The sequence below is a fragment of the Saccopteryx leptura genome, chromosome 4, assembly GCF_036850995.1.
Source record: "Saccopteryx leptura isolate mSacLep1 chromosome 4, mSacLep1_pri_phased_curated, whole genome shotgun sequence".
Classification (NCBI taxonomy): Eukaryota; Metazoa; Chordata; class Mammalia; order Chiroptera; family Emballonuridae; genus Saccopteryx; species Saccopteryx leptura.
The window spans coordinates 124,604,514-124,620,576 of NC_089506.1; the positions used below are offsets into that span (position 1 = coordinate 124,604,514).

General features: G+C 46.9%; 1 protein-coding gene across 1 annotated transcript in view; it reads left to right on the forward strand.

The window, feature by feature from the left end:
- The window catches only part of RNF213 (ring finger protein 213), a 125,759-nt gene that overhangs the window by 21,041 nt on the left and 88,655 nt on the right, over positions 1-16,063 (forward strand). The window contains 5 exon segments of the mRNA XM_066381485.1: positions 12,410-12,904; positions 13,187-13,309; positions 13,839-13,996; positions 14,876-15,034; positions 15,770-15,972. Of these exon segments, the coding sequence (XP_066237582.1) occupies positions 12,410-12,904; positions 13,187-13,309; positions 13,839-13,996; positions 14,876-15,034; positions 15,770-15,972 (1,138 nt within the window).

Below are 16,063 nucleotides of genomic sequence, written 5' to 3' on the forward strand. Positions count from 1 at the left end.
CTTTATGAACAAAAAGAGTACTTCACCAAGGAAATTGAAACTATAAAAAAGAACCAAAGAGAGATGAAAAACTCAATACACAAATTGAAAAATGAGGTAACAAGCTTAGCCAATAGAATAGGCCAGATAGAGGAGTGAATCAGTGACATTGAAGAAAGGCAACTAGAGATACTACAGAGAGAAAAAGAGAGAGACTCATGAATTTAAAAAAAATTAGAAAGCCCTACAAGAATTGTCTGACTCCATCAGGAAGAGCAATATAAGAATAATGAGTATATCAGAAGAGGAAGAGAGGGAAAAGGGAATGGAGAACATATTAAAACAAATAATCGATGAGAACTTCCCAAGCCTGTGGAAAGAGTTAGAGCCTCAAATCCAAGAAGCAAACAGAACACCAAGTCACCTCCTCCCAAACAGACCTACTCCAAGGCACATCAAAATGAAATGATCACAAATCAATGATAAAGAATCCTCAAGGCATCTAGGGAGAAGAAGAATATAACATATAAAGGAAGGCCAATTAGGTTATCATTAGATTTCTCAGCAGAAACTCTACAAACCAGAAGAGAATGGACCCCAACATTTAAAGCACTGAAAGAGAAGAACTACTAGCCAAGAATACTATATCCATCAAAGCCATCCTTCAAATATGAAGGGGAAATGAAAACATTTATAGACATACAGAAGCTGAGGGAATTTATCACCAGAAAATCCCCACTACAGGAAATACTAAAGGGGGTTATCTGAACAGATACAGAGAACAAAACAAAACAAAATTACAAGTAAAAAGTTTCTGACAAAACCACAATAAAAATAAGGATTATCTGTGATAACAATAACATAAAGGGGAGAGGATAAGATCAGCAGTAACATAAGAGGATGGAGTGCAGAAACATTCATGAGATAATGGACTCTAATAAACTTGATAATTTTTATTTTAATAACCTAATGGTAACCACCCCTGAAAATGCCACTACTGAAATACATAGCTTAAAAAAAAGAAGAAACAGAAGATAGAACTGTGGAATAACACCAAACCAAAACAAAACAAAACAAAGCAAAACAAAAACAAAAAAGAAGAACCAAACAAGACACAAAGCTGTCAGAAAGCAGTATATAAAATGGCAATAGGAAATCCTCATGTGTAAATAATTACACTAAATGTAAATGGGTTGAATTCACCAATAAAGAGACAGAGTAGCAGAGTGGATCAAGAAGCAAAACCCAACAGTATGCTGTCTTCAAGAGATACATCTAAGTTACAAGGATAGAAATAGATTCAAGTAAAAGGATGGAAAATGATTCTCCAAGCAAATAAAATTAAAAGAAAAGCAGAAGTAGCTATACTCATCTGACAATGCTGACTACAAGACAACAAAGGTAACCGGAGACAAGGGTGGACATTTCATAATGATAAAGGGAACACTGTATCAAGAAGACATAACACTTCTTAATACATATGCACAAACCAGGGAGCACCAAAACATATAAGACAGCTACTAACTGATATAAAGGTATAAATTAAAAAAAAAAATCATACTTGGAGACCTCAATACACCATTGATGACTTTAGATTGTTCATCCAAACAAAATCAATAAAGAAATATAGGCCTTAAATGAAACATTAGAACAAATGGATATAATAGACATCTACAGGACATTGCATCCCAAAACATAAGAGTGTACATTTTTCTCCATTGTGCATGAAACATTCTCAAGAATAGACCATATGCTGGGCCACAAAACTAACACCAACAAATTCAGAAAGATTGATATTATACCAAGCATATTCTCTGACCATAACTTTGTTTTTATTTTTTTATTTTTTTATTTACTTATTTTTTATTTTTTACAGCGACAGAGAGTCAGAGAGAGGGACAGACAGGGACAGACAGACAGGAACGGAGAGAGATGAGAAGCATCAATCATCAGTTTTCGTTGTACACTGCGACACCTTAGTTGTTCATTGATTGCTTTCTCATATGTGCCTTGACCGTGGGCCTTCAGCAGACCAAGTAACCCCTTGCTGGAGCCAGCGACCCCGGGTCCAAGCTGGCGAGCTTTTGCTCAAACCAGATGAGTCCGTGCTCAAGCTGACGACCTCGAGGTCTCGAACCTGGGTCCTTCCGCATCCCAGTCCGACGCTCTATCCACTGCGCCACCGCCTGGTCAGGCTCTGACCATAACTTTGAAACTAGAATTCAACTGCAAAAAAGAAGCAAACACACACACAAAAATGTAGAAATTAAACAACATACTTCTAAAAAATGAATGGGTCATAGAAGAAATAAAAAGATATATACAGACAAAAAGATATATACAGACAAATAAAAATGACAACATGACATATCAGAATCTCTGGGATGCAGCAAAAGCAGCAATAAGAGGGAAGTTCATATCATTACAGACTTATATGAAAAAACAAGAGACAGCCCAAGTAAACAACCTAACATCACATCTTAAGGAACTAGAAAAAAAACAAAGGCAATCAAAAACCAGCAGAAGTAAGGAAATAATAAAAATTAGAGCAGAAATAAATGAAATAGAGAACAGAATAACTTTGGAAAAAATTAATACAACAAAGAGCTGGTTCTTTGAAAGGATCAATAAAATCAACAAGCCTCTGGCAAGACTCACTAAGGAAAAAAAAAGAAAGGACCCATATAAACAAAATCCAAAATGAAAGAGGAGAAATTACCATAGATGTCATAGATATACGAAGGATTATTGCAGAATACTATTAAAAATTATATGACACCAAATTCAATAATCTACAAGAAATGGATAAACTCCTTGAACAATACAGTCTTCCTAGGCTGAATCATGAAGAAGTAGAAATCCTAAGTAGACCGATAAGCAGGAAGGAAATAGAAACTGCTATCAAAAACCTCCTCGCCTGACCAGACGGTGGCGCAGTGGATAGAGTGTTGGACTGGGATGTGGAGGACCCACGTTCGAAACCCCGAGGTCACCAGCTTGAGTGCGAGCTCCTCTGGTTTGAGCAAGGCTCACCAGCTTGAGCCCAAGGTCTCTGGCTTGAGCAAGGGGTCACTTGGTCTGCTGAAGGCCCACGGCCAAGGCATATATGAGAAAGCAATCAATGAACAACTAAGGAACTGCAACAAAGGATTGATGTTTCTCGTCTCTCTCCCTTCCTGTCTGTCCCTCTCTCTGACTCTCTCTGTCTTTCTCACAAAAAACAAAAAAAACCTCTCCAAGAATAAAAAAAATCTGGGGCCTGATGGCTATACTAGTGAATTCTACCAAACATTCAAAGAAGAGTTGGTTCTTATCCTTCTCAAAGTCTTCCAAAAAATTGAAGAAGCAATACTTCCAAACACATTTTATGAGGCCAACATAACCCTCATACCAAAACCTGTTAAGGACAACACAAAAGAAAACGACAGACCAATATCTATAATAATACAGATGCAAAAATCCTAGCAAATTGAATACAACACATCAAAAAAAATTATTCATCATGACCAAGTGGGATTCATCCCAGAAACACAAGGATGGTTCAACATATGTAAAATGAATAACGTAATACACCATATCAACAAAACAAAGAACAAAAACCATATGATACTACGAATAGATGCAGTAAAAGCATTCGATAAAATACAGCATACTTTATGTTTAAAACACTCAACAAAATGGGTATAGAAGGAAAATACCTCAACATAATACAGGCCATTTACAACGAACATCATACTAAATGGTAAAAAACTGAAAACTTTTCTTCTAAAATCAGGAACAAGACAAGTCTGCCCACTCTCTTTACTCCTATTCGACGTAGTGCTGGAAGTTCTAGCCAGAGCAATCAGACAAGAGAAAGAAAAGGCATTCACATTGGGAAAGAAGAAGTAAAAGTTTCACTTTTTGCAGATAATATGATCCTGTATATAGGAAACCCCAAAGACTCCACAGAAAGGGTATTAGAAACAATAAACCAATACAGTAAGGTCACAGGATACAAAATTAATATACAGAAGTCTATTGCTTTCTTATATGCTAACAATGAAACCTCAGAAAAAGAACTAAAAAAAATAATCCCCTTTACAGTTGCAACAACAACAAAAAAAAACCCTAGGAATAAACATAACAAAGAAAGTAAAGGACCTATATACTGAAAACTACAAAGCATTATTTATTTATTTATTTATTTATTTATTTTTTTGCATTTTTCCGAAGCTAGAAACGGGAAGGCAGTCAGACAGACTCCCGCATGCGCCCAACCAGGATCCACCCGGCATGCCCACCAGGGGGTGATGCTCTGCCCCTCTGGGGCGTCGCTCTGTTGCATCCAGAGCCATTCTAGCGCCTGAGGCAGAGGCCACAGAGCCATCCTCAGCACCCGGGCCAACTTTGCTCCAATGGAGCCTTGGTTGCGGGAGGGGAAGAGAGAGACAGAGAGGAAGGAGAGGGGGAGGAGTGGAGAAGCAGATAGGCGCTTCTCCTGTGTGCCCTGGCCGGGAATCGAACCCGGGACTCCTGCACACCAGGCCGACGCTCAACCACTGAGCCAACCGGCCAGGGCCTACAAAGCATTATTAAAGGAAATTGAAAAAGATACAATGAAATGGAAAAATATTCCTTGTTCATGGATAGGAAGAATAAATATAGTTAAAATGGCCATATTACCCAAGGCAATATACAAATTTAATGCAATTCCCACCAAAATTCCAATGTCATTTTTTAAAGAAGTGGAACAAAAATCAGGTTTATATGTAACTGTAAAAAACCTTAAATAAAAAAACCAAAACAAAACAAAACAAAAAAAACCCTTAAATAACCAAAGTAATCCTAAGGAAAAAAAATGAAGCTGGAGGCATTACAATACCTGACTTCAAACTATACTACAGAGCCACGATAATCAAAACAGCATGGTATTATCAAAAAAATAGACACACAGACTAATGGAACAGAATAGAGAACCCAGAAATAAAACCAGATATATACGGTCAAATCATCTTTGATAAAGGGGCCAAAAACACACAATGGAGAAAAGAAAGCCTCTTCAATTAACGGTGCTGGGAAAATTGGAAAGCCACATGCAAAAGAATGAAACCTGACTACAGTTTATCTCCTTGCACAAAAATTAATTCAAAATGGATCAAAGACCTAAATATAAGACCTGAAACAATAAATTACATAGAAGGAAACATAGGTACTAAACTCATGGACCTTGGCCGTAAAGAACATTTTATGAATTTGACTCCAAAGGAAGGGAAGTAAAGGCAAAGATAAATGAATGGGACTACATCAGACTAAGAAGCTTTTGCTCAGCAAAAGAAACTGACAACAAAACAAACAGCCAACTAAATGAGAGATGATATTTTCAAAATATTCAAAGGACTCACAAAACTCAGCAACAAACAAAACAATCCAATAAAAAATGGGAAAAAGACATGAACAAACACTTCTCCCAAGAAGTAATACAAATGGCCAACAGATATATGTAAAAATGCTCATCTTCACTAGTTATTTGAGAAATGCAAATAAAAACTACAATGAGATATCGTCTCACACCTGTTAGATTAGCTATTATCAACAAGACAAGTAACAACAAGTGTTGGAGAGGCTGTGGAGAAAAAGGAACCCTCATCCACTGTTGGTGAGAATGTAAAGTAGTACAACCATTATGGAAGAAAGTATAGTTCCTCAAAAAATTAAGAATAACATTACCATCTGACCCAGTAATGTTATATACTGGGTATATACCCCCAAAAGTCAAAACCATTGGTATGTAAAGACACATGCACCCCCATGTTCACTGCAGCATTGTTCACAGTGGCCAAGACATGGAAACAACCGAAATATCCTTCAATAGAGGATTGGATAAAGAAGATATGGTACATACATACTATGGAATGCTACTCAGCCATAAGAAATGATGACATCGGATCATTTACAACGACATGGGTGGTCCTTGATAACATTATACTGAGTGAAATTAGTACATCAGAGAAAGCTAAGAACTGTATGATTCCAGACATAGGTGGGACACAAAATTAAGACTCATGGACATAGATAAAAGTGCAGTGGTTACCAGGGGGAAGGTAAGGGAGGGGGGTGAGGGGAAGTGGAGGGACTTAAAGAGAAACAAAAATATAGAGTGACAGAAGATGATTTGACTTTAGGTGATGGATATATACCATAATCGATTACTCAAATGATGTGAAGATGTTTTCTCTAAATATGTATTTTGGCTGACCAATGTCACCCTGTTAAATTGTCTAAATAAATTTAAAAAAAGATTACTACATTTAGCTCTCAAAAAAGTCTTAAAAGAACTAAAAGCCTCATATAATATGATCAGAACACATGAAGGGCAGACTGTATAGGAAAGATATAGAGAGAATATTTGGCTTTCCATAGAAATATTTTTTAGCAAAGGGTGAGTCACTCCCTATATTAAAAGCTCTTAGGGCCCTGGCTGGTTGGCTCAGCGGTAGAGCGTCGGCCTGGCGTGCAGAAGTCCCGGGTTCGATTCCCGGCCAGGGCACATAGGAGAAGCGCCCATTTGCTTCTCCACCGCCCCCCTCCTTCCTCTCTGTCTCTCTCTTCCCCTCCCGCAGCCGAGGCTTCATTGGAGCAAAGATGGCCCGGGCGCTGGGGATGGCTCCTTGGCCTCTGCCCCAGGCGCTAGAGTGGCTCTGGTCGCGCAGAGCGATGCCCCGGAGGGGCAGAGCATTGCCCCCTGGTGGGCAGAGCGTCGCCCCTGGTGGGTGTGCCGGGTGGATCCCGGTTGGGCGCATGCGGGAGTCTGTCTGACTGTCTCTCCCCGTTTCCAGCTTCAGAAAAATACAAAAAAAAAAATTATAAAATAAAATAAAAGCTCTTAGGCGCTGGCCGGTTGATTCAGTGGTAGAGCGTCGGCCTGGCGTGCAGAAGTCCTGGGTTCAATTCCCGGCCAGGGCACACAGGAGAAGCGCCCATCTGCTTCTCCACCCCTCCCCCTCTCCTTCCTCTCTGTCTCTCTCTTCCCCTCCCACAGCGAGGCTCCATTGGAGCAAAGATGGCCCAGGCGCTGAGGATGGCTCCTTGGCCTCTGCCCCAGGTGCTAGATTGGCTCTGGTGGCAACAGAGCGATGCCCTGGAGGGACAGAGCATCGCCCCTGGTGGGCAGAGCGTCACCCCTGGTGGGCGTGCCGGGTAGATCCCGGTCGGGCGCATGCGGGAGTCTGTCTGACTGTCTCTCCCCGTTTCCAGCTTCAGAAAAATACAAAAAAAAAAAAACAACCAAAAAAAACCACTCTACCGCTGAGCCAACAGGCCAGGGCCCCCACCATTCACTTTCAACATGGACATCACCCAACTGTTGGGGTCTCCTCCTAACCATCCCCACCCTCAGTGTCCACTGTCTAGGTGCATCCCAGTCAGAGGTGTGTGTTTACTCTTACTGTACACATTTCTGACTCCTGTGGCCTTTATTTTGCCTTTTGGGCAAAATTCATTTCAGAATAGGCCAAATTAAAGACCACATTAATTAGGAATACATGCATATGTACATATATACTGCTCACAAAAATTAGGTGATATTTTTTTATTTTGTATTTTTTCAAAGTTACAAGCTGGAGGCAGTCAGACAGACTCCTGTATGCTCCCGACCAGGATCCACTTGGCATGCCCACTAGGGGGCGATGCTCTGCCCATCTGGGGCGTCGCTCTGTTGCTGCTGGAGCCATTCTAGCGCCTGAGGTGGAGGCCATAGAGCCATCCTCAGTGCCTGGGCCAACTTTGCTCCAGTGGAGCGTTGGCTGCAGGAGGGGAGGAGAGAGAGAGAGAGAGAAAAGAGAGGGGGAGGGGTGGAGAAGCATATGGGTGCTTCTCCTGTGTGTCCTGACTGGGAATCTAACCCCGAACTTTCACACACTGGGCCAATGCTCTACCGCTGAGCCAACCGGCTAGAGCCAATTAGGGGGATATTTCAAAATGAATATGAAGTGATAAAAAAGAAGCACTTGATTTTTTTTATTAATCAAGAACCTTAGAAAAGCAAACAATTCAAAGAAAGTTGTTTGATTATGCAAATGAGATGCAAAACTAACTTATTTCATTGGTGAAAATGCACTAGACAAAAAGCTAAAAGTACTGGAGTATGTGTATGTTCCCTGGTCCCCTAATTTTTTTTTCAAATAATACAGCCTGAATATGTTTATTATTATTATTAAATTTTTTTGACAGAGACAGAGTCAGAGAGAGGGACAGACAGACAGGAAGGGAGAGAGTTGAGAAGCATCAGTTCTTCATTGTGGCTCCTTAGTTAAGTTCATTGATTGCTTTCTCATATATACCTTGACTGAGGGGCTACAGAGCGAGTGACCCCTTGCTCAAGCCAGCAACCTTGGTCTTCAAGCCAGTGACCTTTGGGCTCAAGCCAGTGACCATGGGGTCATGTCTGTGATCTCATTCTCAAGCCAGCAACCCCGTGCTCAAACTGGTGAGCCTGCACTCAAGCTGGTGACCTTGAGGTTTTGAACCTGGGTCCTCCATGTCCCAGTCCAACATTCTATCCACTGAGCCACTGCCTGGTCAGGCCCTGATCCCCTAATTTTTGTGAGCAGTGTATAATGAGGAATATATAATGTGTAAAACTTACATAGATAAGCCTTGATTTTTGTCAAGGGAAAGTTTAGGTTCCAGCCCCGAGCCCCGCGTGCTAGGTGTGTCAGGCCTGATGGATGTGAGACAGGTGTGAGGTGTGTCTACCGCCATCCCCAACAAATATATGTAGAGAATAGCACTTAACCTATGCAGAATTGAATCCTATTGTGGAAGGTCTTGAGGCAGCTGACAGGTCGCATGCAGAGTGGAGATAGGAAGGAGGGAGAGCAAGGTGAGTGGACAGAGACAAACTGTGCTTCAGGGGCCCAGCCTGGGTTGGCCTGAGCTCGGATGGCGAGGGGCGAGGTCTGAGGAGCGGCACTGGGTGCCTGAGTGAGAGAGGAGGCATGGGAGCCTGCAGAACTCGCGTGGAGGGGCGTTCACCTACCGAAACGGAAGCATGGGGCACCTGCGGGGCTGGGATTGTTCTGGACCCTGGATGCAGCAGTGAGCAGAGCAGACTCTCAGACTTCTGCTCTGGAGGAGAGAGGAAACAGCACATGTGTCATGTCTGTGTGTGTCTGCATGCATGTGCATGGGTGTGTGTGTGTGTCTGAGTGTGTCTGTATGAGCATGCGTGTGTCTCTGCGTGTGTAACTCTGTGTGAGTGCATGTGTCTGTTTATTTGTGTCCAGATGAGTGTGTGTATCAGTCTATATGTGTGAGTGTGTGATGTGTGTATGAGCATGTGTGTGTGATATGACTTAAAGCAGGTGGCACCTGCGGGGCTTTGCTGTCCTGCAGAGGATCTCCAGGATGGTATGCTGAGGGGCGTGGACTGAGGAGGTGTCTGGGAAAGAGGGAAGTTGAGGCAGGAGATGGCGAGAAAAGGTGTCCTGATTATACCTGGAATTTAGTTTATAGAGGTGACTGAATGATGAAAATAGATGTCAGCACCATTGATAGAAATTTTATTATTCACAGTTCCCAAGAGGAGGGGTCACTCCACACAGGCCACCTAGGGAAGCACTGGGTGGTTGGGACGCAGCGGGAGCCAGGGAATAGTGGACAGCAAGGCCCAGCCTGTATTTTGGGGCAGAGCACCCGAGATTGAGCACGTTTAGGATTGGCTACTTGGAATCATTGCAGTGGGCTCAGGGCATAGGAACTCTCCCTTGTTTTCAGGTTCCTGGGTCTGGGATGATAGGGCAGGTGGATAAGGACCCAGAGTGTGAGAGGCAATGTAAGAGGTAGAGGGGTGTGCTCTCTGGGTGGGTGGGTTTATATATGGAAGACGGCTCACTGGCTAGTTGTCTGCTATCTCTGGGAATTAGCCAGCCCTGGAAGGGGACTCCCTCCAGGGTCTGCAAGGCCCCTAAAATGACACAGCATCATAAAGCCAGAAAACAAAATGCAGGATTAGTAGCTGAGGCCAAGGCAGGACGAGGATGGCAGGAGCTGCCAGGCAGTGCAGTGAGCAGGTGGAGTCACGCAGGGACTGTGGGCCGCACTTAGGCTTTTGTTCTAGGTGAGTGAGGAAGGCGCCAGGCAGCCCGTGTCTTTGTGCGGCACAAGACCAGGCGTCTGCTGAATTCTTCGTCATTTGTGTCTGTCAGACTCAGCCTGTGCTATCTCCTCCAGGAAGCCTTCCAGGCTCTGATTTCCCAGTGCCCTCAGGTGCCTTCCTCATCAGCACTTCCCATACACTAAAACCGCCTGTGTTCAGTTTGTCAACCCCCTCTAAATTTTTGGCCTCGTGGGAGAAACATGTCTTGATTGCTTATTCTTTGTTCATAGCAGTGTTCCAGATTGCCTGGTAAATAAATCAGTGTTAATCGGAAACAACTCGATTCCAGGTAGTTTCGCACTAAAGAGGAGATTCTACAGAAGGCTGTGTCCCTGCACAGATCCCCCTGCTGGTCTGACCAGTGTCTTTCAGCCAGGCTACTTGTTGGGACAAAGTGAATGGAAGTGCTGATGCCCAGACAGATCAGACCTGAGGTGCATGGGCTGGACTTCCAGGGGTGACCTCCAAGGGGCTGCACTGTTCTTCTGCTGTACTGGCAGCACCTCCTTAGAAAGGCAGACTCTCGGGGCCCCCACACATGTCGAGTCACCATCTGCACGTTAGCAAGACCTTTAGAGATCTGTACAACCATGGAGATGTCACCTCTGTGAATGACCTTTCTCAAGCCCCTTTCTACCATGATGCTAGTGGGCATCAATGATCAGACAGGCCTGCAAATCATCCCCAGGTTGCCCAGGGTGGCTGTGTCCCCTGCTCATTATTGTGGGCAGATCTGCAGGAGGCTCGGTCAGGATTGTTGGAGGAAATCTCAGAACAAGGCCACCCATCCCATGTGCAGAGGTACCCCATGTTCTCCGGCCGCCCTGTCCCAGGTGACTCAACCCAGGCAAGCTCAAGGTGGTGAGGGCAGGGTCCGCACTGGCCTTCGGGGACTTATGGGTCACTCCCACTTAATGAGCTGATCAATACTCCAGAGCATTGTCCCTGTGAGGTCCTCAGAAGGTTCTGTCCCATCTGCTTCTTTTTCCTTTCTTTTTTTTCTTTTTGTATTTTTCTGAAGGTTGGAAATGGGGAGGCAGTCAGACTCCCGCATGCGCCTGACCGGGATCCACCTGGCACGCCCACCAGGGGGCAATGCTCTCCCCATCTGGGGCGTGGCACTGTTGCAACCAGAGCCATTCTAGCGCCTGAGGCAGAGGCCACAGAGCCATCCTCAGTGCCTGGGCCATCTTTGCTCCAATGGAGCCTTGGCTGCAGGAGGGGAAGAGAGAGACAGAGAGGAAGGAGAGGGGGAGGGGTGGAGAAGCAGATGGGCACTTCTGTTGTGTGCCCCGGCCGGGAATCGAACCTGGGACTCCCGCACGCCAGGCCGACGCTCCACCACTGAGCCAACTGACCAGGGCCCCCATCTGCTTCTTTTTTTTTTTTTTTTTTTTTTTTATTTCTGAAGCTGGAAACGGGGAGAGACAGTCAGACAGACTCCCGCATGCGCCCGACCGGGATCCACCCAGCATGCCCACCAGGGGCGATGCTCTGCCCACCAGGGGGCGATGCTCTGCCCCTCCGGGGCGTTGCTCTTTTGCGACCAGAGCCACTCTAGCGCCTGGGGCAGAGGCCAAGGAGCCATCCCCAGTGCCCAGGCCATCTTTGCTCCAATGGAGCCTTGGCTGCGGAAGGGGAAGAGAGAGACAGAGAGGAAGGAGGGGATGGGGGTGGAGAAGCAAATGGGTGCTTCTCCTGTGTGCCCTGGCCGGGAATCGAACCCGGGCCCCCCGCACGCCAGGCCGACGCTCTACTGCTGAGCCAACCGGCCAGGGCCCCCATCTGCTTCTTACAAGCACCATTTCTGATTCCGAGGTTGGGAACTCTCACTTTTGAGCAAGGATCTGCTGGATGAGGCTCAGGGTGCCTGTGTAGAGTGGACAGAGCTGTTCTGGCTGTTCACATTAGTCCCCTTCTTTTCGTCTCGGTTGAGTAGACAGAGCACGCACAGCATAAGAGTGACTTTCAGAGGCTCAAGTACACTCTCAAACGTCTGAAAACCATCCTTATAGGGCTGTCCCATTGGAAGGAACTCCATGTGAGGTTGTCAGCTGTGCTTTGACCGCACTGCTCAGCTGCTTGTCCCTGAGCTCTGTCCACCACTCCCGTTCCTTCTGTGTCTCAACTTCATTCCTTCCAAGATAACTAGATGGTGGGTTCCATGGATGTCAGGAGGGTTGGTGGAGCTAGGTTTGACGTTCTTGACCAATTGAAAGGAAGATGGAGCAAAGCATGGGTGAGAGTCAAACATACCCAAGGAGTAAAATTAGTGTTTCTTCCTCTACCTAGAGCAAAAGGAAGAGAAAGAAGGAGAGAAAGAACCAGAACGCCTCTGCTTCCACAGGGTTGGAGTCCCTGCCTCCCTGTCCCTCCATCCTCTCTAGTCTGGATTCACTTGTATATCCTGAGTTCCAAGAAGCAACCCTGCTCCAAAGCCCAGCTCAGCAGGGTGGTCCTCCTAGCCAGTGGAGCCCTCACCCGGGCGCCAGCATGATGCCTGCTGACCGCAGAGGGCCTCTCCAGGGCCAGACTGCAGGAGAAGCAGAGGCAGCCATGGAAGGACAATCTCCCGGTGGCCCGGCCTCCCGAGATCAGCACTTCTCAGAAGAGAAGGACCAGGAGTGGGCCAGCCCAGCCGCCTCTGCCGCCTCTGCCCATGAAGGTGGTCCTGGGAAGGAAGACACTGCCCAGGAGCTACTGCTGCCGGAGTCCGAGGGGGACCGCTCTGAGCCCAAGAAAGAACTGCAGGCTGGCCGGCAGCAGGCTGGGCCCCCAACCTCTGGGGTGAGTTGTGGGGGGCGGGGTGATGACCAAGATTGGCTTCCATGTCCTGGATGCCTTGCTGCGCGGTGTGGTTCTGATGTCACCTCCCTGTCCGGGAAGGGCATCCATCCTCTCGGACTGGCTCCCGGGAACAGACCGTGGAAAGAGCCGCCCTTTCACCCCAAGCAGCTGACCCCATCTCTGAGCTGGAGGTGATGCTGAGCCTTATGCTGTTTGAGTCACAGGCTCCCTGTTCATTTTGTCTTCTTGGTCCTGACGCTTTGGAATCTTAATTTCCTCCAGGCAATTGATGTCGCAGCCAAGTCAGCGAATGCAGGAAAGAGGGCTGAGAAAGAAGTTCAAAGTAAGACTCAGAAATCTAAACAGCCACCTGCAAGTGTCCCAGCACCCCAAGAGTACTGCCAGGTAGTGTCTTGTTCTGTGGGGATGGGTGTCTGCACCCCGCAACCTGCCCCACAGTCCACGCCTTTTGGCCCCGTTTCGCCACGGCTCATCTTTCATTTGGTTCCCGCCCCCCCATTTACGTTAGGTGCTGGGGTGGAGCTGTGAGCCCCCCCCCCCGCCTCTGAGCTTGTACTCTAGAGGGGATAGAGACATGCTGCCGGGCAGGGGGTGCTGGAAGGGCACCAGAGGGGGTGCCTAGGGAACATGGCTGGGCAAAGCCTCTCCAAGAAGGGGTTGCTGCAGTGGACACCTGGATGGGTGAGAGGCAAGTCACAGGGAAAGGTGGGGACGTGCCCTGGCAACAGGAATGGCACATGCAGGGGCCCTGAGGTAGAGTGTGGCAGCTGCTCTGGGAGCAGCGGGAAGCTGGTGCCCTGAGAGGCAGAGGGGTTGGGCGAGGGACCCTAGGAGGCTGTTGTGGGTGCCCCAGACTGTCAGAGGCAAACTTGGAGGCTGGTGTTAAAGGTTGGAATTTGGCCACTTGTCCTAGGAAGCTGAAGTCGAGGGCAAGACCACTGTTTCTGGACAGAAAACCAAGCCCAGCCACCTGAAGAAACTGGATGGGGATAACGGGAATCACGTGGCTGCCAGGAAAGAAGAGAAGGAGCAGAAGGACCAGAGAGCTGATGTGTGTGCTGTTACAGAGAGGTGAGGTGTAAGGTGTGCATGGGAGCTGATGTGTGTGCTGTTACAGAGAGGTGAGGTGTAAGGTGTGCATGGGAGCTGATGTGAGATGTTACATTACAGAGAGGTGAGGTGTAAGGTGTGCATGGGAGCTGATGTGTTTGCTGTTACAGAGAGGTGAGGTGTAAGGTGTGCATGGGAGCTGATGTGTGTGCTGTTACAGAGAGGTGAGGTGTAAGGTGTGCATGGCGCGTAGGGGACATAGGGACAGCCCGCCCCTGGGGGCACAGGCACAGTGCCTCCCCACCCCACCCCATGGAGGGGATTCCCAGGCTGCCCTTCTTGTCCACTGCTCTGGAGATAGGCGAGGGAAGGGTCCCAGTCCCAATTTGTTGCCTGGTTTAAGTGCTTAGTCATGTAGTTCCTGGGGTCCCAGAGGCAACAAGGGCCTTACAGAACTCAGGAGAGAGGCTGCGTGTTTCCGAGTGCCAGCCAGCCCCTCCCACCACTTCCCCAGCACTTAGAGAGTGCGGAGATCGTCCCCACCCTCTTACACACAGGGCTGGCCGTGTGTCTGAAGTGGTGATTCACTTGATTTTTGCTGGATGCATGTTAATGCACAGTGAAGAAATAAGGATTATGTATGTGTGCATGCTTGTGTGTGCATGCACGTGTGTATGTGTGCTGGTTTGTGTGTGTACGCATGTGGCCACATGCACGTGTGCAAGTCTGTGTGTGCATGAGTGTGTGCACACATGTGCATGTTTGTACATGTCTGTGAATATGTGCAGTGTGTGCGTGTACTGTGCATGTGTGCGCGCGCATGTTTGTATGTGTGTGCATGTACATCATTGGGTAGACAGATCCAGGTCTAATTGTCGATTCCTGGTGGCTTCCCTGCAGCCCCTTGAGCCCCGGAGAAGGAGTCACAGTGATCTTCCACGCCATCATTTCCAAAGACTTCCAGTTTGACTCCAACCACCACAAAGTGTTTGTTCGCGGGGGAGAAGAACTTGGGAAGCCAAAATGGAACTGTAATGTGTGCGAGTTGTATGCTATCAAGTGAGTGTTTCCGAGGGCTTGTGAACAGTCCTTTGGTGAGTCTCATCTTTGAAATCAATTGAAACAATATTTTTTAGGCCCTGGACGGTTGGCTTAGTAGTTAGAGCATCTGAGTGTGCTCTTCTATACATCAAGTGTATGGAAGTCTGGGGTTCAATTCCCAGTCAGGGCACATAGGAGAGGCAACCATCTGCTTCTCCACCCCTCCCGTCCACCTTCTCTCTCTCTTCCCTTCCTGTAGCCAGGGCTCGATTGGTTTGAGTTCATCAGCCCCAGGTGTTGAGGATGGCTCCATGGAGCCTCCACCTCAGGTACTAGAAATAGCTCGGTTACAAGCATGGCCCCAGACGGGCAGAGCATCAGCCCCAGACGCGGGTTTCCAGGTGGATCCTAGTCGGGGTGCATGTGGGAGTCTGTCTGTCTGTCTCCCCGCCTCTCACTTAATAGTAATAATAATAATAAAAAAGAAACAATACTTTTTAGCTAAGTTCATTACATCCTTGAACTTTCGGAAAATGAGTATTTCAAGCTGCTCTTCCACATAAAGCTCTTGTCCTGTGTCCCCATGACTCACTTTCCATAGGCTCTGTCTGGGAACCTCACCTTGTTCCAGAAGTGTCCCCTTGGTCAGCACTGACATGTAGCTCTTGGTCTGCACTCCAGGCTGTGTTTGAGAAGAACTAAAACTTCCAACAGGATTTCCCAATAATTGGGTGGTATCCTGTTTGTTCACAGACCCTTAGATCCTCATGGGTTTCTCGTTGAAGGCAGCACCGTCATTTCCAAGCAGCACGTGGGCAAACCCATTCCATACAAGTATGTGGTCGCACAAAGCAGCGACTCTGTTCAGTATGAATTCATCTACAAACGTCAACAGAAGGAAAAGGAGTACGTCAACCGCTGCCTGCACATGAAGTCCTCGCTGCTGGGCTCCGGAGGTGAGTCCCTGCGGGGCTGCCGACCCAGTGCACACATGCAGGGCCAGGTCCCCAATGCTGGATATTTCTCTCCGAAGAGCAGAGGCTCCCT